This window comes from Puma concolor, chromosome D1, assembly GCF_028749965.1.
Source record: "Puma concolor isolate L17-30 chromosome D1, mPumCon1.1.hap2, whole genome shotgun sequence".
Taxonomy (NCBI): Eukaryota; Metazoa; Chordata; class Mammalia; order Carnivora; family Felidae; genus Puma; species Puma concolor.
Window position 1 is genome coordinate 9,279,474 of NC_141676.1, and position 25,290 is coordinate 9,304,763.

Consider the following 25,290-nt stretch of genomic DNA (forward strand, 5'->3'; position numbering starts at 1 on the left):
ATTGACCGAGAGCACGGTGCTCCCAGTGGCTTGTCCATGACCCATCATGACCACCTCCAGGCATTTAAGAGCCCAGACTTCTCCCATTGAGTGGCTCCAGCTTCTCTAAGGGACTTGGGGCTTTACTAGATCTCTGCATTCAGTGGCAGACATTCTGGAAGTGTCAAAAGTATGGGGACATTGAGAAGAGCAGTGGTTCTCAGTGGTTGGGGAGAGGGAGGAATGAACAGGCAGACCTGATGGTTTTAAGGTTAGTGAAATTCTTCTGTACTGTAATGGGGTGGTGCACATCACATACATTTCACAAAATGCATAGAGTGTACAACACCAAGAATGAACCCCGATGTACAGCATGGACTTTGGGTGATAAGGATGTGTCCATAGAGGCCCACCAGTTGTAACCAACGTACCATCTGGTGAGGATGTTGACGGTGGGAGAGGCTGTGCATATGCATGAGTAGGAGATCTATGGGAAGTCTCTGTGCATTCTGCTCAATTTTGCTGTGAACCTAAAACTCCTCTCAGAAAAAGCTCTATTAAAGTCCAAAAAAAGGAGGAAAGCACATTGTCGAAAATGCTCTCTTTGGCACCATAAAAAAACAAATAATCTTATTTATTTATTTATTTATTTATTTATTTATTTATTGGAGAGAGAGAGAGAGAGAGAGAGAGAGAGAGAGAGAGAAAGTGCACGTAAGAGAGGGTAGAAAGAGAGAGAATCCCAGGATGGGGCGGGGAGAGAGAGAGAGAGAGAAGCGGGGCTCACCCAAACAGAACTCGAACCCACGAACCATGAGATCATGACCTGAGCCAAAGTTAGATGCCTACTGACTGAACTACCTAGGCACCCACAAATAATCCCATTTGTCAATGGGCAGAAGATATCCAGATGGCCATCAGATACTTGAAAAGATGTTCAACATCGTTCATCATCAGGGAAAGAGGGAAGAGTCTGTGCTCATCACAATACGTTTTTGCCTCAGGAATGCAGTTTTTAACTTTGTCCTTGGAAATAACTTCAGAGTTACACAAATGGTGTAGTGGTTTAATGCAGGAGGAGAATATCCGTACACCTTTACCCTTAAGCACATTCGTCGATGTACTACTGGATTTACCTTTCTATACAATCTCCTTTTTTCTTTTTCCTGTTCTAGTTCTAGATTGAGTACTACCTTTTCCAACGATTAATCATCGGGCATCCTTCCTCTTCCCGTTCTGCTGCCCCAGTCCTTCAATCACCTTCATTATCAATTCTTGCATGAAATTGGCTCTGTTCCCTGGGTAAGACTCATTCATGAAATGGGCCAGGGTCCTTCCGGACAGAAGCAAATTTCTGCATATCTATGTGTCCATCTCCAGTTCCTATGGCCAAATGTCTTCCTTTTCCTCTCCTCTTATGGTCCAAAGGAGAAGAGAGGGTGGACTGAGTTTCCCATTATTGAGAGGCAGAGAGAGGGGTGGGCTTTCTTCCCCACCGAGGACACACCCAAAGCACTGAGAACTGAGTATGGCCCATGAGTTCTTGATAAATGTGTGTGTGTGTGTGTGTGTGTGTGTGTGTGTGTGTGTGTGTGTAATAGGGGGGATCTTTTAAGATGTGGAAATGGGCAAGGGTCCATTAGCCTGGGCCTATTGGAATCACTGACCCTGAGGTGTGTGGGGGAAGGTAGATGGCAGGGATCCATTATGACTTTTGTAGGTCTTAGGTCCTTTTGGCCAGTTTCCATAAAAACCATATTAAATACCGTACCTTACAACTGCACTGGTATAAAGAGGAGTATGCTCCACTCTGGCTCATGGGTCTATATTCATTATGATGACAGTCACTTTTGGTTAATTGTTTTAAAGAAATTCTAACATTTTTGGGGGGGGGGGCCTGGGTGGCTCAGTCAGTTAAGTCTCTGACTCTTGATTTCAGCTCAGGTCATGATCTCAGGGTTGGTGGGATTGAGCCCGACATCAGGCTCTGTGTTGACAGCTCCAAACCTGCTTGGGCTTCTCTCTCTCTCCCTTTCTCTGCCCTTCTCCTGCTCGTGCTCTCTCTCTCTTCAAATAAATAAATAAACATTACAAGAAAAACAAATTCTATGGGGTGCCTGGATGCCTCAGTCAGTCAGGCGTCTGACTTCAGCTGAGGTCATGATCTCACGGTTCATGGGTTGGAGCCCCCGGTCAGGCTCTGTGCTGACAGCTGGGAGCCTGGGGCCTGCTTCAGATTCTTTGTCTCCCTCTCTCTCTGCCCCTCCCCTGCTCATGCCCTCTCTCTCTGTCTCCCAAAAATTAAAATTAAAAAAATAAAATAAATAAAATCAAGCCAGGAGTCACCCCTGCTTTGGATAAGTCACATCTCTCCCTGGCTCTACTGACCCCACTCACTTGGGTCAGGTGCAGAGGGCTGAGAGTGGGGCCTAGCCGTACCAGTGGATCAGGGGTACTGCATGCAGCCCAGTCAGCAGAGCCTAGGTCTTGAGGACTTCAGAGATAGTCCCAGGGAAAATGGGGGCCACGAGGGTGGAAAAGCACATTTCCAGAGAGAGGACCCCTGTTGTGCTACATGTGGGAAGGAACAGAGCATTTTTCAGATTCCTCAGTCCTTCACCCATGTGCTCTCCAAGGAACAGTTCCCTATGAGCGTGTGTGTGGGCGTGAGCTCAGGCATGGGAGGCTCTCCACAGCCTCCATTTTGATCACACCACATGAAAAGAATTTTCCATTTGCAGATGCTTTATTGAAATGAAAATGTATTTGAGGTTTCAACAGTTGTCTTGCAGTTTATAGATGAAAGGAGAAAGAAGGAAGAAAAGTCGTGGTTTATATTCACCGGCTGTCAGTTGCTGACCATTCTCTGTAGTCCTCGGGGTCTCCGGTCTCGGGGAAAGTTAAAAAGAGTCACAAAACTTACTGGAATACATTATTTGCTGGAAAACAAACACAGAGACATTACTCCGATGTTCAGCTCTCTGTTCCAAAGTCAAGAGTTGAAAAACACTCATTTCTTCTTGGCTTCTAGGATTTGTCCACACACATCTGGTATCCAAGAACGATTGTGCTGGAGTCAAGATCAGAATGATCTCGTCTCTCATGGTAACGATCAGGAGACTTTACTGATGCCAAACAGGTGCTGGTGTTTCCAGATCTCTTCCCCATCAGGGATCCCTATGCTTCTCAGGGTGCATTTATTTCAACAAAGAATCGTTAAGTCTCAGCCCAAATACAAGGAAATGGGTAGTATTTGAGTTCTGGCGTGGCCTTACGTGTTAGAAATACCGAAAACGGTCTGACACCGAGACCTTTACCTTTGACACTCACAAAACATTGGAGATGTGCACTCCAAGTGATCGGTCTAATTGACATTTTTAAGGAAAACATTCCAGGGGCACCTGGGTGGCTAGTCAGTTAAGCCTCCGACTTAGGCTCAGGTCATGATCTCACGGTTCGGTTCGTGGTTTCAAGCCCCATGGGCTCTGAGCTGCCGTCTCGGAGCTTGGAACCTGCTTCAGATTCTGTGTCTCTCTCTCTCTCTCTCTGTGCCCTCCCCCCCCCCCCCCCGCTCACACTCTGTCTCTGTCTCTCTCTCTCCAAAGTGAATAAACTTCAAAACAAACAACAACAAAAAACCCCATCCCATTATCCTTGATTGAAGGGAATTTCACTTTTTAAAGTGGTTTGTTATGCTAAATACACATAAGATAAAATTGACCATTTTCATCATTGTAAGTATACAGTTCTGCAGCATTACGTCTATGTATGTTGTGGTGCAACCAATGTCCAGAACGTTTTCAGCTTGCTATTGTTGAACTCTATACCCACTGAACAACCCCCATTTTCCATACCAGCCAACCCCTAGAAGCCACCATTCTACCCTCTGTTTCTAGGAGACTGGCTACTCTAGAAAACTGATATAAATGAACTCATGCAACATATTTGTCTCTTTTTTTGCTGGCTTAGTTCCTTTGTCATAAGGTCCTCAAGGTTCATCCATGTTGGCTCTTCTGAGTGATAAACACTTTTATCTTTAGCTTTGGCAGTATTTCTAAATTGTCACCCTGGAATGTTTCCATAGGATTATCAAGATAAGGAATACATTATGAAGAACGAAACACTGCTTGTTGTTTTCAACAATTCCATCCCCCAAGGCCAATTCATACCCATGATCTGTCCTTGTCATCTATGGGGTCTTTAATTAATAGTCAAGGAATCCCATCATTTATACTGACAAATTTTGATTGCTTGAAAGCACACTTTAAATTCTTTTAGTAAGAGGTACAGAATCTTCTTCATAATGGATTCTTCTGAACTCTATTAAAACATTCTCATGAACATTTTATTATTTGTTCCTACGAAGAAGGGGCTCATTGTTGCCGGTCACTTCTACAAGTAAGGGACTTCTTGAGAATCAGATGTGTTTTACCTTGATAGAAAATGAGTGTGGAGGTGCCTGGCTGGCTCAGTGGGGAGAGCCTGTGGCTCTTGATCTCAGTGTTGTGAGTTCAAGCCCACGTTGGGTGGAGAGTGTACTTAATAAAAAGCAAGAAAAAAAATTTCAAAATAAAGAAAAAAAATGAGGGGTGCCTGCGTGGCTCAGTCGGTTAAGCATCCGACTTTGACTCAGGTCATGATCTCGTGGTTCATGAGTTTGAGCCCCACGTTGGGCTCTGTGCTGACAGCTCAGAGCCTGGAGCCTGCTTTGTATTCTGTGTGTGTCTCTCTCTCTGATCCTTCCCCCACTCGCACTCTGTCTCTCTGTCTCTTTCTCAAAAATAAAGAAAGAATAAAAAAAAAAAAAAGAAAAATATTGTGGCTCCTGGGTGGCTCAGTTGGCAGGTCATGATCTCCCAGTTCCTGAGATCGAGGCACGTCTGTCTCTGCACTGATAGGGCAGAGCCTGCTTAAGATTCTCTCTCTCTCCCTGTGTCCACTCCTCCTCTATGCGTGCTCTCTCCCCCTGCCCCTTAAAGTAAATAAATGAACTTAAAAAAAGAAAAAAAGAGAAAGTTTGTATGTGGATGTGTGAGTGTCTACTAGGATACTGAAGGGTAGTTCAGCCTTTATGTGAATATTGTCCCTCATTTGCCTTTTTCATTTATCATTCACTAAAGATTCCAAGAAGCGCAGGGGCAAATCGGCACTGGGACCTTGGCTGGCTTTCTTGATGTCAAAGTACTCACATGCAGCCACAATTACATTCACTGAAATAAAATAAAGCATGTTGAACACTTGCTTTGGCATCATTAGTGACAAACGTAGAGCCTACTAGTCCCTGCCCCGTGGTTTGAAAGCACATCAGAAGAAACTGTAATTACCATCATCTGTGCAAAGTTGTGCAGAGTTTCGTTTGGCTGGTTGAGAAAACACTGCTTCATATCAGCCAAGGCCTCTTCTTCCTCAGTCTCCCGAACAAAATTCTGAAGAAAATTTTGGTATTCACTAACGCTCACTTCAGGACTGATTGTTTTGTTAACCGCCTGCTCTAGAAGTAGGCATCCAGAACCTGAAAGAAAACACATAAAAGCGATCTCAGTTCCGTAGCCCTGAGGCCCCTTTTTGGGAGCACCTAGGATGTTGGTCATCCAACCTACATCCCAGTAGACTCATACATTCAGAAATATGATGGTGAATGGTCTTGAGTTCTCAGTTCTCAGAGAGTAAACTCAGGACCTAGGGTTTCCTTAAGCTTGAAAGCATCTGTGCCCCCTCTCCACCCCAGCACTACCTCCACAGCCCAGAGAAGCCAGACACTACATAACCATGAAACAAAGACACTGGAGAAATGAGGTGGAGCCTGTTGGCCTGAATTTGGGGAACAGGAGGCCTTCCAGAAGGCCCTGACACCACCTTTAGCCCCGAACCTGTCCTTGCTGCACAGAACTCACCAGCAAAGCAGTAAAGCGGGAGGGCAATCAGCACAAGGACTCTCAGCAGCTTCATGGTTGAGGGCAGCTGGTGTTAGCCGGTCAGTCCGACGTGGCAGGGAAGAAAGAACTCACTTGGGAGCTGAGCACCTAGAACTCCTCCTTTTATTCTCCCGGCCATCACCTTAAGCCCTCCCCGAAGTGAGGGACTGAGTCACACAGTAAACGTGGCACTGGGCCAGGAAATGACAGCAAGAATCAGCCCAGCCAGCCTGTGCCCTGTTTGTAGAAACCAAGGAGACAGCTTGTTGGACTCAAAACTATTTTGGAACTGCAATAATGATAACATTATTGCATTAATTTAGATGAAATTAATGCAAAAGTGCTTGCTAGCTAATGAAACGACGATAGAGTGTGCCTGTGTTGTCATCCTTGTTGTTTTATTATTGTTGCGGTCTTTATTAGTCTCCTTCCACCTGTCCTCCTTCTTGAATGGATGGATAGCTTCCTATCCTGCGTTCCCATGGGCTCACCACGCATCTGGGCTCGGTGCAATACCAGATAGCTCCTCAGGAGGGCAGACTTCCCGTGTCCATAGACCCTTTTAACAAGGGGCTGGACGTTTAGGAAATCCTAACAATGTCTAACTTTCTCTAAAGGCTATTTGTGCAAAGTCTATCTCAATTGATTAATTAATTTCATAAATTCATTCTATTCTGAATCTATGAATAATCTTTTTTTTTTTCGTTGTTTGGGTTTTTTTTCGCCATCAGTTAAAGGGTGATGTGAAGAAGCAGGGCAACTGATCACTCAGCAGAGGCAGTCCTGAATGGAGGAATGGTGGTAGGGACTGGGCTCAAGCAGATGTGGATTTATTTTATTTTTTCAGTGTTTGTTTCTGAGAGAGAGAGAGAGAGAGAGAGAGAGCGCTCACATGAGCGGGAGGAGGGGCAGGGGGAGAGGGGGCAGAGGAACCAAGCAGGCTCTGAGCTGACAGCAGCCAGCCCAACATAACACGGGGCTCAAACTCACACTGTGACATCATGACCTGAGCTGAAGTTGGACGCCCAACTGACTGAGTCACCTGGGCGCCCCAAGATGTGGATTTAAATTTTGGATGCAGGAAATAATCATGAAGTTTCTGAGGGCTAGTTGAATTGCTGGTTATTTCAAGCTTCTTTTGCCTCATTTCTAAAATGTGCATAAACCAGACCACATCTGGTTTTGCAAGGGTGACAGGCACTCTGTAAGGAACTTACTGTGGGGCTTACAACAAGGTAATCATGAATATATGGGAGGCACCATCCATCCATCCATCCATCCATCCATGCATCCATCCAAGCATCCATTGTTCAAAGGTAACCATGAGCTTCCCCCATGAGTGGATCCTGTGCTGCATGCCCCAGATTCAGCTGTCAGACCAGGACCTTGCTCCTGTGGAGCTTACCTCTTACAAGGGAGGCAGCAAAAAGCCCCTAACTGGGGGGCCTGGGTGGCTCAGTCGGTTAAGCGCCCGACTTAGGCTGAGGTCACGATCTCACAGTTCATGGGTTTGAGCCCTGCGTCAGGCTCAAAAAAATTTCACAAAACCATAAATAAAAAGCTCATAACTGAATGAGTGACTTCAGAAAGTGATTTGTAGGGAACAAGAAAACAACGATGAGGGGCAGCATCCTGTACAGAGGGCCAGGCCAGCTATAGGAGGAAGGGCTTTAAAGCCTAGATGAGTGGACAATGATTATCAAGGGGAAGATCTTGGGACAGGTGTTCTAGGCAGAGAGCACAGCAGTAGAGGGGTTCTCTCTAGAGCAGTTGGTACTGGGCAAGAGAATGACAGCGAGGATGGTGTGCCTCTTGGTGTCAAGAAAGATAGGACAGCCTCATAGTTTAGAAAAGCCACATCAGTTTAAGTGGAGATGATATGAAGGTGAAAGGAACAAGAGAAACTAGGTTGGCTCAAGTGAAAGAAAGAAAGAAAGAAAGAAAGAAAGAAAGAAAGAAAGAAAGAAAGAAAGAAAGAAAAGAAACTGATGAGTGAGCCAGACAGAGGAGTTGATTATTTGTGAATGTCGTATTTGCTGTTTAGATGATCTGGGACTTCCCAACATTCAGCCGGAACATAAGTTGTCAAGAAAAATACTCCTTTAGGGACATGCTAGCAATAGGGAAGAAGGTTATGTTCTTCTGTGCGTACTTTCTCGCCCAGTTGACAATTGATGCCAATCTCCATTCCAACGACAATGTCCAAATGAAGAACTTTACTGATGAAATGGGAGACGTTTTGGCTAGGACAAAATGGGGACTGTCCCTGGTGCCCCAGTTGTTAGGGACTTGCCCTGTTACCTGCTGGGATGCCGGTCTCTTCAGAGGTTTCATACCCAGCTCAGCTAGGCTACAATCCCACCTTGCGTGCTTGGTGCCCACAAGAAAGAGGTGTATTTTTTTGTTTTACCTTCATGTTTCCTCATTCTTAGGTGAATCAAATAACAATAACTCAGCTCACAAAGGACTCATTTGTGAGCCAGTGGTTACAAGGAGAAATAGAAGAAACCACAATGCTTGTGTAGGCAGCCTGACTTTTTTTCTCTTCCCCGAAGGAGCTTTCACTCAAGTCCCCAAGTGAAGTTCAGAAATTAGCCTTCAGCTTCGGTGTTTGGGTGACACTTACTGATCACCTATTATGACAAACCATGATATGTGGGTGAATTTGCACAGGTACTTATTTCACTGTGAGTACCTGTGTTGTGGGAGAGAGAGAGAAAGTATGTGGCACGACACAATTATGTTTGGCCTGTCCTCGGGCTCATGCAAGACCTGAGATGTACTCACACCAAGTTGATCATTTGAGGCTTTGCCATCCTTAATGAAAGTGACAACAGTCTGTGAGAGCCATTCCCCCCCCCCCCCCACTGATTTCTGCATTGGCACCAAATCCTAGGAAGGAGTTATTTTGACATTTAGATGGTCTTTGGGCATTTTTAAATTGTAGGTGTCTGATACTGATCCACTTGACAGTATTTAGGGACATGATAACCCATATGTTTTTGCCCATTCATTCTGTAACATTGGTTCTGCCCCTCCCCTCCAGGGCTTCTGGGACATTAACCTCAGGCATGTTTTTTGAAAGTGAACCTCTTCTTCAGTAAGATCATACCAAAGTCTAAGACTTGGATGGGAAGGTACTTCCATGGGCCAGAAACTTTCAGAAAGGTGCTGGCCTTGGAGACATCTGGATGGCAGTGCAAGGTGGGTTGTTCACAGTACCTGGGCCTTTCCAGGTACACCTCTTGCCTTGGGCCTGTCCTGGTCTGGAGATTTCCCAGCTGTGTCTCTTTGTATAATGGGAACATCCTGGGGTTGTCATATGTCCTCAGAACGGGTTTGGGCACAGAGCTGGTGCCATGTACCTGCAGGCTGCCAGTGATTAATTTCATAAATGGTGAAAGGCCTTATGCTAACTCTTGGATGTCTAGGACCATTGGAGACACCTGGAAACTTCCTTCAACTTCACATTCTCTGAAAGATCTGGAGAAGATCATGTTCAGAGCGCAGGCAAAATCCTACGTTTGAGCCCAGAGCACGGTGTTTTGATCCATGCTTACTTGATACTGTTCTGACTTCCTGGAAGAGTTTCATTGAGACATAACTTACACGTAGAGTCTCTGTCAAACATATTCTACAACCGGTTGGTTTATTAATCTTCTCAAGGCCCAAGGCAATGAACAATTACCCGTTTTTCAAATTCAAGAAAACATAAGAGTAAAAAATTTTTTTTTTTTAAAAAGTGGGGGCAGGCGCCTGGGTGGCTCAGTGGGTTAAGTGTCCGACTTCGGCTCAGGTCACGATTTTGAGTTTCGTGAGTTTAAGCTCCGCATCGGGCTCTTTGATGACAGCTCAGAGCTTGGATCCCACTTCGGATTCTGTGTCTCCCTCTCTCTCTCTGTTCCTCCCTCACTTGCACTCTGTCTCGCTGTCTCTCTCTCTCAAAAATAGATAAAGAATAAAAAAAATTAAGAAAACATGAATAGCAAACCATGGTGAACACTCACTGGATGCACTGGATTAAAGGAGGTGCAAACCTCCTTTAATCGGATGACAACACAATGCGTCGGATGATGATGAAATTTGTTGGCCAAATGGGGATGCTTTGGAGTGTGAAAGAGGTCACAAAATGGATGGAGTTCCAGGACAACAGCATAAACCAGGATTCTCCTGAGGAAACTGAGATGTGTGGTCACCCTCCATTAGTGGCAATCTCCTCTCCGGTTTCGCAGGTATAATCGGAAACCAGTCCCTGTATGCAGAGGGCAGGGAGAGACAGAAGAAAAGGTGGCCACTCCAGGTTGGTAGCTGGCAGGTTTAATGAACAAAGGAACCGACACAGGAGGGCACCCCGGTGGCTCAGTTGGTGAAGCGTCTAATTTCAACTCAGGTCATGATCTCACAGTTTGTGAGTTCAAGCCCCACGTTAGGCTCTCTGCTGTCAGCACAGAGCCCTCTTTGGCTCCTCTGTGCCCCCCACTCTGTCAGCCCCTCCCCCGCTGGTGCTCTCTCTCCCCCTGTCTCTATCTCAAAATAAATAAATAAACTGAACATGAGGGGCACCTGGCTAGCTCAGTGGGTGAAGCGTCCGACTTCAGCTCAGGTCTTCTGCGGCTCAGGGCATAATCTCATGGTTCGTGAGTTTGAGCCCCACGTGGGGCTCTGTGCTGACAGCTGGGAGCCTGGAGCCTGCTTCAGGTTCTGTGTCTCCCTCTCTCTCTGCCCCACTCCTGCCTGTGCTCTGTCTCTGAAAAATGAATAAACGTTAAAATAAATTAGGAAAAAGAAAGTAAAGACAAAAAAGATGGGTAGATCTCCACACCTATGTTCCAGAGTCAGAAACTTTATACAGAGGCAGTAAGTGGGTTCAGTCACACTGAACACAGTTCAGATGGTCTCAACACGACATCATAGTGTCTCAAGGCATTGTCGTTGGAGCAGCTTCTGGGGTGGAATAGGGCTAAGTGGAACCCACATTCCAAGAACAGGGCAGGTGGGTGAGGAGGCCCCAGTTTCCAAGGTCCAGCTCATGGGTCAACTGGAGGTCACATCCTGTCCCCCAACCCCTCCCCATGAGGAGTGCGTGTCATTTCTCCCTATATGTAGATAATGGGACAAGAGAGGTCACGTAACTTGACCAACGGCACACCGCTTATGGTTGGCAGAGCTCCTTAGGGAAGGAGCCTGGTGTTTCTGACTGAGGTAGCTCCTGACACTATTGACCTCCTTGGTTTGACCCTTGTGGACGTCCACTTTAGGGCTCCAATGGATTCTGGTGATCTTGACTCACACAACTGCCCTATGTGAACTCCTGGTTGAATTCTGTGTGCACCCATTCCCTCTGCCCTCCACCCAGTTTCCTGCTGGAGGCCGTTACTCTCTGTGGACTCCCTTCCCCACTGTTTTGCCTCAGTCCTACAGGGTTGAAACTCCTCATTCACTCCTGATGGCACATCCAAGACAGCCCGTCCACTTCTGCCCTTCCCTGGGCCCTGAATCTCTAGGGATCTCCCTTGTCGACACCCCTTGCCACTCTGCGAGCAGCTCTCCCCTGACATCTTCAGAATCCCGATCCCATGGTCCCTCCTCTCTACTAGGCTCCCCGAGGGCACTGCCTGTGCATTGCTGGCCATTGTGTGATGGCAGCGATAGAGTGGTGCTAAATTAATTGTTGTGTAACTGCTTTTCAGGGCAGATGTTGAATTTATACAAAGATCTTACTGATGATATTACATGTTTTATCATTAGGTCTATTTCGAGAGAGAAGCACGTTTACATTTGACTCTTTAGTAAAGTCAGGGATCAAACCCAACACTAAAACCAGTCATCCAACCGGCATTCTGGTGCTACCTCCACTTTCTTTGTGTTCCTGAATGAAGACTCCTTTCTCCTCTCTCCTTTTTTAAGCATTATTTTTTAATTGATTTGTTTAAATTTTTTTTTTACGTTTTATTTATTTTTGAGACAGGGAGAGACAGAGCATGAATGGGGGAGGGTCAGAGAGAGAGGGAGACACAGAATCTGAAACAGGCTCCAGGCTCTGAGCTGTCAGCAGAGAGCCCGACACGGGGCTCAAACTCACGGACAGTGAGATCGTGACCTAGGCTGAAGTCGGACGCTTAACCGACTGAGCCACCCAGGCCCCCTAATTGATTTGTTTTAAATTTACATTCAATTTAGTGATCATATACTGCAACAATGATTTCAGGAGCAGATTCCTTAATGCCCCTTACCCATTTAGCCCATGCCCCCTCCCACAACCCCTCCAGTAACCCTCTGTTTGTTCTCCCTATTTAAGAGTCTCTTATGTTTTGTCCCCCTCCCTGTTTTTGTATTATTTTTGCTTCCCTTCCCTTATCTTCATCTGTTTTGTATATTAAGTCCTCATATGAGTGAAGGCATGTGATATTTGTCTTTCTCTGAACGACTAGTTTTGCTTAGCATAACACCCTCTAGATCCATTCACATAGTTGCAAATGGCAAGATTTAATTCTCTTTGATTGCCGAGCAAAATCCATTGGGTTTATATATATTATACACACACAATATATATATCTTCTTTGTATATATATACACAATATAGATCTTCTTTATCCATTCATCCATCGATGGACATTTGGGCTCTTTCCATACTTTGGCTATTGCCAATAGTGCTGCTGTGAACATTGGGGTGCATGTGTCCCTTTGAAACAATATACCCGTATCCCTTGGATAAATACCTCGTAGTGCAATTGCTGGGTCATAGGGTGGTTCTGTTCTTAACTTGTTGAGGGACCTCCATACTGACTTCCAAAGTGGCGGCACCAGCTTGCATTCCCACCAACAATACAAAAGATATCCTCTTTCTCCGCATCCTCGCCAATATCTGTTGTTACCTGAGTTGTGAATGTTAGCCATTCTGACATGGGTGAGGTGGTACCTCACTGTGGTTTTGATTTGTATTTCCCTGATGATGAATGCTGCTGTGCAGTTTTTCACGTGTCAGTTAGCCATCTGGATGTCTTCTTTGGAGAAATGTCTATTCATGTCTTTTGCCCATTTGTTCACTGGATGATTTGTTTTTGGGGTGTTGAGTTTGAGAAGTTCTTTATAGATTTTGGATACTAACCCTTTATCTGTTATGTTGTTTGCAAATATCTTCTCCCATTCCGTCGGTTGCCTTTTAGTTTTGCTGATTGTTTCCTTCGCCGTGCGGAAGCTTTTTATTTTGATGAAATCCCAATAGTTCATTTCTGCTTGTTTCCCTTGCTTCCGGAGATGTGTTGAGTAAGAAGTTGCTGCGGCCAAGGTCAAAGAGGTTGGCTTGCTTTCTCCTCGAGGATTTTGACGGCTTCAGCCTTAAATATAGGTCTTTCAACCATTTTGGGTTTATTTTTGTGTCTGGTGTAAGAAAGTGGTCCACGTTTATTTTTCTGCATGTCGCTGTCCAGCTTTTCCAGCACCACTTGCTGAAGAGACTGTCTTTATTCCTTTGGATATTCTTTCCTGCTGAGTCAAAGATTAGTTGGCCATACGTTTGTGGGTCCATTACTGGGTTTTCCATTCTGTTCCATTGATCTGAGGGTCTGTTTTTGTGCCAGTACCAGACTGTCTTGATGAGTACAGCTTTGTAATACAGCTTGAAGTCTGGGATTGTGATGCCTCCTGCCCTGGTTAAAGTTTCAAGATCGCTTTGGCTATTCGGGGTCTTTTCTGGTGCCATACAAATTTGACGATTGCTTGTTTTAGCTCTGTGAAGAGTGCTGGTGGTGCTTTGATAGATATTGCATTGAATATGTAGATTGCTTTGGGTAGCATTGACATTTTAGCAATATTTGTTCTTCCTCTCCAAGAGTATGGAATATTTTTCCATTTTTTTGTGTCTTCTTCACTTTATTTCATAAGGTTTCTATAGTTTTCAGTGTATAGATTTTTCACTTTGGTTAGATTTATTGGTAGGTATTTTATGATTTTTGGTGCAATTATAAATGGGATCGATTCCTTGATTTCTCTTTCTGTTGCTTCATTGTTGTGTATAGGAATGCAACCGATTTCTGTGCATTGATTTGTATCCTGAAACTTTGCTGAAATCATGGATCAGTTCTAACAGTTGTTTTGGTGGAATCTTTTGGGTTTTCAATATAGAGTATCATGTCATCTGCACAGTGTGAAAGTTGGACCACTTGTCCTGGATGAGGACTTTGATGTCACAATAGGGAGAGGGATGTGGAGTGCAGGAGGAAGTGTGAGCCCCTGCCCTCCATGGACTGGGCCACCTCAGTCTCCCTGTTCCTTAGAAGTAACCATTATCTTGATCCAACTGAACTTTGATCCAATGTAACCCGGATCTATCTCATGGCTTGAGGCTTCACACCGGATTTGGAAGCCACGCCAGGATCAGGTGTTGCCTGCAGTTAATTCTCCTTGGCTCATCCACCAAAACCCTGAACTTTACACAACTTGACATTTCCAAGAGACATGTGATTAGCCATTTACTCCCGACACACGTGGGACAGTTCATATAGCTCATTAGATATCTACACCATTATCTTCTTGATTGACTTAGTAATTTTCCTCCACTATGTGCCAAGATTTTCTTGCCAACCATAGGCAAGCACAGTTGTGAACCTCTGGTCCTCAGGGGGTACTACAAGAAGGACATGGGAGAACTGATATAAAGCATTTCCACTGGAAGGACAGGATTTTCAACTGAAGCTGACTGACTCCCTCCTTCCACCCAAACCTGTGGACATTTGTCAATGTCGGGAGATGTCTTGGGTGTCCCCACAGGGTGAGGAGGATGCCACTGGCATCAAGTGGTAGAGACTAGCCGATGCTCAGGTGGTCTACTCAAAACAAGAAGTTTTCAGCCTCAATTGACAATAAGGCCTTGATTCAGACATCTAGTGCTAGAGAAATATCTAAAAACAGTTGTCTTTGTAGTGAAAGATCAGTAGTGCTAGGTAGCCTCACGTTAGGTGGACAGTGAGCAGAACCCCAGTGCAGACAGGTGCCAGTGGGAGCATCAGCATCTGTGTTGTTTGGTGAGCAGAGCTCAGTCTCATTTCATGTCCAGGGCTTTGCCCAAGTTTGTTCTTGGTCACGGAGGACCTTGGCTTCATTCTGTCATCCACATCCTCGTTTTCCTTCAAAATCCAACTCAGTCATCAACCTCTTCCTATAGTCTGCCTTCAGGGAGAATGCGTAGCTCATAAGGGTCTAATTCTTTGGTGAATGTCTACAGGCCTTTGATTTCTATGATAGAATCTCCCTCCCAGGAATATACTTGATATCTTTTTTTCACTTCTTTTTTGTCTTGTCTTTTGACCTGATCATGAGTTCCTTAAGGAAATCCATTAATTCTTTCCATAAAAGACACATGTTGCTCCTAAGTTTGGTACAGTGCACATTCCAAGTTGACCTGAGATAATTTGCCACATCACAACCTATTTCTTGCCATATTTCCACCTGACCATTTCTTTGGCCCCTCTTTTTCTATCCTGTCCTTTCTTTTCATTTCTAACAATGTCCTGTGTTTTTCAAAATTTGCATTTTAAAATAGGGATAAGGAAGCACTGTTCCAAAAGGAGAATAGTGAGAAACGGCTTCCACTGAGAAGCACTGGAGCCATGTCTCTCCGTATCCACACCATGTAGCCTCATACTCAGCTACCACTTCTTTCACTGTGTCTCCTGGTTTTGACGTGTTCGCAATTTTGTTAACTGTTCTCTATTGATTCATTCATTAAAACCTGTGTTATAGCCTGTGTTGACTGCATCCCATGCCTTATCTTTCCTCATCTACTCTTTTTTGGTAAAGTATATCCTCCCATGCCTTTTGAGAAAAAGCTCAATGGAGATAAAACTTTTGAAGATTTGCACTTCGGAAATCTCCATTCAGCGTCATGCTTAAATGACATTTGGCTGCAAAAAAGAATTCCATTCATATACAATGAAAGGTTTAAGCCTGTGAATTTTTACTATTACTCCTGTGTCTTCCAGTCTCTTGTTGAATGGGTTTTTATTCCCCATCCTTGGATATGACCTAGTATTTCCTTCAGAAAGAAATACCTTCCATTGAGTGATGCCGAAAAAAAAAAAAATCACAGAAATGTGTTTTGATGTGAGGAGTGAGTGAGATACTCAATTTCATATTTTCATTTATGGGAATTTTTCTTGTAGTCTTTCTTTGATTTTCTTCCCACCATGATCTGTGTCATTCTGGAAACCTGATAGCTGGGTCTCATGGACTTATGCTTTCACATGCTTTTCTTTTCTCCAACATTTGTGTTCTCTACTTGTGTTTCTGTAATACATACATTATTTTTGTTCCAAGATTCTGCTTTGTCCTTCAACTCGTTACTTTTTTCCAGCTGTCACATTTTTAATTTTTCCAGAGCTCCTTGTTTTACTCTGAATGTTTTTTAAGCCATAAAGAGATGAAGAGGTCTTGGTAATCTGGGTTTTCTGAAGATCCATGAAAGAATCCATGGGAGAAAGAGCTGCCTGGCCCAGAAACTATGGACTAATTGCAAAAGAGTATGAGTCAGTTAAGAACTTTCTTGTCTTCTCGTCTCTCCTCATTTTAGGCCCCAGCTCTGTCAGAAACTATGGTTAGCAGCTGGGGGACAGAGAAATAAGTAGTAAAGGAGAGAGAAAAAGGAGAAATCTCCATTTTGGAACATAGGAGGTTTTGATTATTACACAGGCCTGAATACGCTAATTTCAGAAGAGAGACATTAAACTTCATATCCTACAAAATGGAGAACCTTCGAACGTTTGCTCGAAGTAAGCAATGGCAAAAGCAGAGCTTTGTGTTCAGAGTGTTGACCTTGTCATAGAGAGGAAGATGGATGTAGGGAGGAGCCTAGGAGGAGGGGGTCCCTGGGCAGAGAGTGGTCATCTGTGTTCAGGGGGACAATGAGAAGCCTCAAGGACAAAGTCAAAAGACTCTGCATACATCAGTCCTTCCTACTTAGTGTAACTCAGTTGTGAGTTCGAGTCAGAGTTTCTGGAAAATTAGATGTATCTCAACCAAGAAGAATCTAGGAGGCAAATCAAACAGAGAGTTGACCCCAGACACCATTTGAGTGTGAGGCTCAGCCACTCTGGGGAAGTATGTCCAGTGGAGATTGCATTACAGGCCTGCTCCCATTTAGTTATCTTTCTCCTGCCTCAGAGAGCTATAGCTTCTGGAGTCTGTGTGTGCACGCACACATGTGTGTATACATGCGTGGGTGCGTGTGGGTGTTTGGTAAAGTAGACATAACATAAAAGTTACCATTTGAACCACGTTTAAACGTACGATTCAGCTGCATTAAGTGCATTCCCAATGTTGTCATGGCTACCCATTTCCAGAACCCATGTCAGACAGAAACTCTGCCCTCAGTAAACATGAATTCTTTCAACTTCTCTTCTCCCAGCCCCAGCCTTTACAATCTTTCTTGATTAACTTCACACTCTTGATCAGAAGCTCATGTAGGAAAATGTTCCCATATGAGACCCTGAGTTTATTAGTTTTATAACAAGGTAACCGATGAATACACCTGAAATTACTGGGCTTGAAGGGCCACAGAAGTAGCTAAGGAAAGGTCTTAAGGGAGACGGTGGCTGGCTGACTCAGTGGGAACAGCACGGGACTCTTGATCTGGGGGTCATGAGTTCGAGCCCCCTGTAGCGGGGAGAGACTACTTCGATAAAAATAAAACTTAAAAAAGGAAAAGAAGGTTCTCAAGGTGAGCACTGTGGTGATGCTAGGGTCATCGGAGTCTCATGGAGGTCCTGCCCTTCTTCCCGGTCAACAGGTGGCACCTGCTTCCCTAGTCACTGAGCGGCTGGCACCCGAAGGAGTTGGAGATGAGGAAATGAGGGCTGCATGGGTTTTACCTGCAGAGATATCTACATGTGTGTATAGCAGCTGGGGGAAGTCTGGGCATCGTTTTGCTGTTTAGGTCTTCTTGGGTGATTCTAACACAGAGCCAGGGGTGAGGAACGCTTGAGTAAGACATTCTTCCTCCTCACATTCAATGGTGGTAATCATCTTTTCCCTTCCCGTATACTAGCAGGGACTGACACAGAACATGTAAACCTTCTGGGATAATGACCCACCCATAAGAGTGCTCGGTAGATGTAAGTGCTCACTATTTGATCAACAACAATAACGATTGAAACAGTTTGTTGTTCTGAATTATTGATTTCTCTCACTCTCAGTTCGAACCCACAAACCGTGAGATCAAGAGCTGAGTCGACATCAAAAGTTGGACGTTTCTCAGAGTCTGCAAGAGCTCCATGATCCTTGTGTCCACCGAGCATAGTTCGTAGGCTGACTAAGGAATGCGTTTCACACAATGGGGACCTATTTCAGTGTGCATGTTTCCTGATGTATTAAAAATACACACTTACTCTAAAGGCGTTGCTAATAATTGATGATACTAGATAGCTGTTAGCTTCTGTTTCTCGGTCAGAGGTAGCATCAACTACCTAGTATGATTTGAGAGCTAGGTTTAAGATTCACAACGTCCTCTTACTCATATCATAGCATTTGGAAGCCCATGCCCTCTAGTAGTTCATGGTTATAGAAGTGAGATCAGATTCACAGCTTGAGAGGAGGGTCACTGTGGCATCGATGAGGAGGATGTACTACAGGAAGGGTATCGCAGAGCCCAGAGAACCATGTAGGAGACTTGAAACCAAGTTGGACAGGACTGGATTTGGACTGTGATGGCAGCCCTGGGGATGGCAAGGAGGGGAAGCTCAGAAGTGAGGATGTGGGAGTGGAGGGGGCAGAACTCAGTGAAGTTTTGTATGTCAGGGTGGGGGGAGATGAATGTAGTAAGCTACCAAAAAGATACACACATCTTTTTTTGTTTTTTTTGAGGGTGAGAGAGAGAAAGATAGAAAGTGGGGGGGAGGGGTAGAGAGGGAGGGAGACAAAAATCCCAAGCAGGCTCTGCATTCTCGATGCACAGACCAGCACAAGACTTGAACTCACAAACCGTGAGATCATGTCCTGAGCTGAAATCACGAGTCGGATTCTTCACCAGCTGAGCCACCCATGAACCCCAAACCATACCCGCATCTTATTCTCAGCAGCTTGCAATTATGCCCCTCATGGTTAAAAAACAAGAGGACTTTGTAGATGCAATAAAAACTAGATTCTGACATGGGCAGCTTGTCCTGAATTTTCAGGATTTCTAGGATATATGCAACCCCATATATTTTATATGAGGGAGACAGAGGCAGATTAAGAGACACAGAAAAGGAGAAGGCCCTGTGACGTCTGAGGGCAGAGATCAGAAAGATGGGGCAAGACAGGGAATGCTGGTTTCCAGCCATCAAAGCTGGAAGCAACCATGAATAGATTTTCACCTCAATCTTCCAGAGGGATGTGGCCCTGCTGACACGCGACCTCTGCCAAGTGTTACAGAATGAGGACCTCTGTCTCCCAAAGTCTGAGAAAATAATTGATGTAAACCACCAAGTGCGTGGTAGTATTTTTCAACAGCCACTGGAAACGAATCCAGGAGCCTAGGATGTATCCACATTTTCTGCATTGGGTACCTCTTTGCTTGGAGCATTAGCCAGAAAGGGGGTTCAGGGAAGGGAGAGTTGGTTGTAGGCAGACAGGGTGTACAGTTTTATATATTTCTTCGGAAGTAACTGTGGCACTTTGAATGCGGATGCTTCGATGGCAGCTGGATGCCGTTTCTGGAGCTCTTGGGAGAACGTGTGGGAAAAAGCATCAGCTCCAGGTGTCGGTGAGTGGTCTAGTCCTGATGAGTAACGTGTGTGTGCAAAGCGAAAAAAGACGTAACTGAAGGAGGAACTCTGGAGAGTCACTAACGCTTCAGAAGTGGACATGAGACAAATTGCACGGGACAGTTCATTGGATGGAAACCACAGCGAAGGTGTGAGGACCAAGCAGTTTGGCTGTGCTTGTGATGAGGACAAAACATTAGTGATGCTGCAGGTTGGGAGCTGGGCTGTGGGTATCTTTCAGTACAAAACCATAGCAGGAATGTTTTCATTGCCCCTTGCCCTGAAACTCAGTTTTCACTTAAGGCCATGTGAATGGGAGATGTATAAAATGATGCAGGATGATTCCTGCGCAAACATTTCCTCCTGTGATCCTGGTTCCTCAGGCCCCCATGGGTAAGTGGACATTAGCGCTCTGAACTTTACTACTGACCACACCCAATGGCCACTTTGCGGCAAGAGCCATCCCAGCTCAAGGCCGGAATGTGTTGGATAATAACACGACAAGTAGAGAAATGCAGGGCAAATGATTTATTGAAGCAAGATGTTGAAACCTTTACATTTTCCAGAAGATCAGGTAATCACTGCAAGACGAGGTACTACGATGTAAGATTTAATTTCCACACTCTTTCGTGATTCTCAGCTGAAATAGATAAAGAAAGAGAGAGAAGGTTATTCATACTGCCGCTGGGGATGACACATGAGCATAGACTGTCAGTCACAAGAAGTTGTCAGTAAAGTTTTAACGGACAAAAGGCAAGGAGAATGGGCACAAGACAGGAAACCGGGGAGGCTGGTCAACTAAATATACCTGAGGTGACTACAACAAACCATGCAAGTTGTGAGAAAACCATCCCATAGTCTGGCAGATAAACCCAGAGGTGACTGCGTGTGAGGCTGAGGTTTCTAGTGGAAGGAGGAGCTTCCCGGAATCTTTCCTCTGATATCCCAGGGCAGAGGACTCTACTTTTTCACTGCAAAGAGGATACAGGGGTGAAAGACTGGAAAAGGGGAGGGAGGGGACTTTGGGGGTACTGCCTGGAGATTCCCAGGCTCATGGTGTGGCAATTCAACCCGATGGCACATCTCCTGGGTACTGAAAATTCAGTCCCTGCGGGCATTTGTGACAGAAACTCGTGACCTCAATCCAGCAGTCGATGTGCTGAGAGTCTCCTTTAAGTATCTTATTTTTGGACAAAGATGTAATTTAGGTGTGTCACCTTCACACGTGGACACAGGAGGCACAGTGAGCAAGGCGTGTGGTTGTGGGGTCCATAAGGGACGGAATGGGAGGTGGGGAGTGGTGGAGTGGGCCGAGTTGTGGTGGGAAGAGGCCTTGGCTCTGCAGGAGCTGGCTCGGTGTCCCCCTTCTGCCCGCACCAGCTGCCCTCCATGCTGTCAGGGCACCGAGCTGATTCCCTCCCTCCAGCTTTCTCCCTATTCAACATCCCAACACCTGACACGAGATTCCCCAGTGACTGTGTCCACTGGGCGAGGGGAGCTCGCCCTCAGAAAAGCTCCCAGGCAGGGGGGCAGCCACACTTTGACCCTTTAACACCACTGCGTGGGGTCCCAGTTGTCCTCCTCCTCAGGGCACTATGGGGCACCTGGCGCCCAGGGAAGTGACCTGAGCAGGAATGTGCCCAGACTTAGTGTAGCTGCCACATGTAACGCGCCATCCACCCTGTGGCCACCCGTCACCCTCTCAGGAGCAAGCTGTGAGGCTCCGCCTCCTGTGCCCCTGACAGAGCAGCACCCTGACTGCCTTCCTGGCTACTCAGCTGAGCAGTAGCCCCTGTGCACAAAGAAGAAAGAAATTACCAAAATAGTTTTAAGTGCGTCTCTTCTGGAATCGGAGATGTTATCTGTGCAACTCTTCACATCCAAAACGGCCTGAACGGCTTCTGGAGGTGCACCATATTTTGCAAGTGATAGCTTGAAGGCATTTGTAGGTGCCTTGAGGAACTTTGAGAGATCTTCAACAAAGGTTGGACAGGCCAACGCATTGGCTAGCGAAGAAAAAGAAATACAATCGATATAAGGAAAATCACGCATTTCCTTGGTTCCGTGAGGTTAGAACTAGACAGGAACCCCAGGGGTTTTATGATCTCATCCCACAGCGGTCCCGACATGGCAGCTGGGGCTTCCTCAGATCTCAGAGGAAGCACAGAAGAGCCAGGACTAGAATACTGGCTTACTAATCCCTAGTTCAGTTTTTATCCTTTTTAAAGCACATCCCTTTGTCTCCAGGACTCTCCTGGTTTGCTGACATTCACTTTCTTTATAATTCAAACAATTAAGTTTTGCCTATACAGGATGACACCTTGTTTTTGTGTTGAATATCAGAGAAGAGGAGGTTTGAGTATCAATTTTTTATTTTTTAACAATGTTTTAATGTTCACTTGTTTTTGAAAGGGAGAGAGCACAAGACGCGGGGTGTGGTGTGGAGAGGGGGTTACAGAGAGAGAGAGAGAGAGAGGGAGACACAGATTCCGAAGCAGGCTCCAGGCTCTGAGCTGTGAGCACAGAGCCGGGCGTGGGGCTTGAACCACGCGGACAGTGAGATCATGACCTGAGCCGAGGTCCCACACTTCAACGACTATGCCACCCAAGTGCCCCTGAGTATCAAGTTTGTAAGTGAATAGCAGAGTGAGACCTTACCAGAGAGCGGAGAAGTGTGGGTAATCTGGAGAAGAGTAGATCAAACTATATATATGTTGGAGGATGCTACTTTGAGACTAAATCAAAGAATAAGATTGTTATTGGATGCAGGCATGGTAAAAAGTTAAACACACGCATACAAAACAACCCTCAGGTCACCAGTCTGAACATCTTTAAATCTTATACACAAAGTTATGATTGTTTTATTTTCCCTGCAGTGATGTACAGAATTGCTTAGAGAGGGTGAGTGACAGGAACTGAGGCTCTTTCCTGAACCCAGTGGGATGGTGCGGAAGCCTGAAGTGACCAGTGTTCCTGGTGTGGGCTCTTTATCCCCCACCCCCTGTCTTTGTAAGCATGCTGCAGCTGGGAAGTGCCCTACTAGGCTCTGATCTGAGCCCTGACCATATAAGTTGAGAGGTTCAATCAGAGGCAACGTGGGGAAAGAAGAGGGTATTTAAAAAGTCAGATGAAACAGAATGACTCAAGAAGACGTGGGTCCGTATCACGGGTAAGAAGACATACAAAAATATTGTTGAATGGATGGCTAGAATTGATCCAGATGGACAGAAATCCCACGATTGCACTAGTTCTACTAGTCCTAGTTCTAGTCTTAGCAGAACTGGTAGTACTCGTGGAAAAGCAGGGAGACTGGCAGATACAGTGAGATCTACTCACTAGTAGATATAGTGAGTGCTGCTGCTTCCCAGAGCCCCCTTGAAGACTTATTATTTAGAGACTCAGAGAACACTAGGTCTTCTGCCCTTTCTTCTTCTTTTTTTAAAGAAAGCCACTTAAGTTGACCTAGTTCAGAGAAGGGTACTCACCAGGGCTGGTGCTGGTCTGATTAGAAATGATACTCACCCTCATAGCAGCAAAGAGCCAGAGTGACCAGCAGGACACTCAGGAACAGCCTCATGGTTTATTTTGCTTTGAGTTTTCAGCTTTAGTGAAGGGTGAGCAGTTAGTCACTGAACTCAGGAGCCTGAGGAGCCCAGGAGTATATATAGCTAGAGGGCCTCCCTCGTGCTGCCCAGATAAACATGTGGTCACGTCACGGGCCTGGCTTTCAGCCCTCCCTTCCTTAGTCAGGGCTCGTGTGATCTATCGGTGTCACAGACCCCAATGCCTGGGTCAGTGTTCCTGTATACAGGCATTGCTGGCACCAGGCATGTCTCCTTTGTAGCAATAACTGAGGTTGTAGTTTTACAAGTGTATAGTCGGTTAGTTGATGCACACCGCCCTTGACATTAACTCCTTGACTGAAGATGCAGCCTCTGGTTCTGTTCATCTTAAGCGTAGTGCCCGGCACACCACGGAAGAAAATCAAATATTCTTTGAATAAGTGAAGGACCTGAATCAAGAAACCACTACTCTTGGTTAGGGTATATCTTCAATGTGAAATGATGCTTGCTAGGCCGCGTTTGCCTCTGGGCAGGTGAGAGGCAGAAAGGTCAGTAGCATCAGAATCAGAGTAAGAAATGAGTGGTTTTCGGTATCCCAAGATGCCACCGGGAAGACTCCCTCCCCAACTAATTTCCCATTCTAAGCTCAGATGTTTAAAAGTATCAAAATATATTTCTTTTTTTTTTCAATATATGAAATTTATTGTCAGATTGGTTTCCATACAACACCCAGTGCTCATCCCAAAAGGTGCCCTCCTCAATACCCATCACCCACCCTCCCCTCCCTCCCTCCCCCCCCATCAACCCTCTGTTTGTTCTCAGTTGTTAAGAGTCTCTTATGCTTTGGCTGTCTCCCACTCTAACCTCTTTTTTTTTTCCTTCCCCTCCCCCGTGGGTTTCTGTTAAGTTTCTCAGGATCCACATGAGAGTGAAAACATATGGTATCTGTCTTTCTCTGTGTGACTTATTCAAAAGATATTTCAAATCAAGTCAGGCTCTCCATTGACCAAAAGAAGCTCCTTGTTAGCTTTCTTGTCCACTGGAAGGGTCAGATCTTCTGAGTCATCAGGGTCCAGGCAATAGAGATACCCAAGGGGCTCATCCTTGGCCTCTCCCCAGCTATGAGCAGGTTGCTCTCTGGCAGCACAGGGAAGGCATGTAAACTTCTTACTGAAGGTATTAGGACATCAGTCTTGTAATACAGACGGAACCCCTGTGAGAGCCATTGCAGCGTATATAGAATTCTGACATAAAGGAATAGCTGGAGGGGGGCTCCCGAGGGAAGGGCATGAAACAAGACAACATGGCATAAACCACGTGTCTTGGGAATGTCAGGTACCTAGGTAACCCCAAAACATGTAATACATGGCAAGAGTACCGGTGGGAGAGGGAAGGCTTTGTGAGTGGAGAGGCAGGATGGGCCAAGTCAAGGGGAGTTTCCATTTGACTCTGTGTGATGTGGGAGCAGAACGGGTGGGTGAGGTGAGACACTTGTGGGTTCATTTGCACCAGTGCACGCAGGCTGGGTCTCAGATCTCAAGTCAAAATCACACGGGCTTTTCATATCCATTATTGTGGTTATCATTAAAAAAAAAAAAAAGATAGGTAATAATAAGAGTGTGCCAGGGTGTGGAGCAAAAGGAAGCATTGTGAATTTTGGGGAGAATGTAAAATGATGCAGCTTCTGAGGCTAAGAGCCGGACGTCCCTCAAAAAATTAAAAGTAGAGTCAGTCAGTCAAGTTCACTTCTGAGGACATATGCAAAAGAATTGAAAGCAGAGTCTCAAAGACATATTTGCATACCCACATTTATACTAGTGTTATTCAATGGCCAAGAGGTGCAAACCACCCAGTGGTCATGGGTAGATGAGTCAATCAATGAAATATGGTACATGCATGTAATATTCTTCACATTCACCCTTCTAAAGCAAGGAAACCCTGTCGCGTGCTACGACATGAGTGAACCTTGAGGACAGTACATTAAGGGAAAATAGCCATTAGAAAAGACAAATACTGCATGATCCCACTAATATGAGGTACTTCGAGTAGTCCGATTCATAGAAATAGAGAACAGAATGGTGCTTGGCAGGGGCTGAG

The 25,290-nt window shown here is 45.4% G+C and overlaps 2 protein-coding genes across 2 annotated transcripts; both read right to left on the reverse strand.

Annotated features, from left to right (window-relative positions):
• Nucleotides 1-2,697: 2,697 nt before the first annotated feature.
• Nucleotides 2,698-6,010, reverse strand: LOC147576419 (mammaglobin-A-like). Its single transcript, XM_086679344.1, has 3 exons — nucleotides 5,874-6,010; nucleotides 5,304-5,491; nucleotides 2,698-2,918 (listed from the first exon to the last, which is right to left on the reverse strand). Exons 1-3 carry the CDS (start codon nucleotides 5,926-5,928, stop codon nucleotides 2,880-2,882), a joined length of 282 nt encoding a protein of 93 aa, XP_086535470.1. The 5' UTR covers nucleotides 5,929-6,010; the 3' UTR covers nucleotides 2,698-2,879.
• Nucleotides 6,011-20,143: 14,133 nt separating this feature from the next.
• LOC147576420 (secretoglobin family 1D member-like) lies at nucleotides 20,144-23,277 on the reverse strand. Its single transcript, XM_086679345.1, has 3 exons — nucleotides 23,153-23,277; nucleotides 21,449-21,636; nucleotides 20,144-20,270 (listed from the first exon to the last, which is right to left on the reverse strand). Exons 1-3 carry the CDS (start codon nucleotides 23,205-23,207, stop codon nucleotides 20,241-20,243), a joined length of 273 nt encoding a protein of 90 aa, XP_086535471.1. The 5' UTR covers nucleotides 23,208-23,277; the 3' UTR covers nucleotides 20,144-20,240.
• Nucleotides 23,278-25,290: the final 2,013 nt, after the last annotated feature.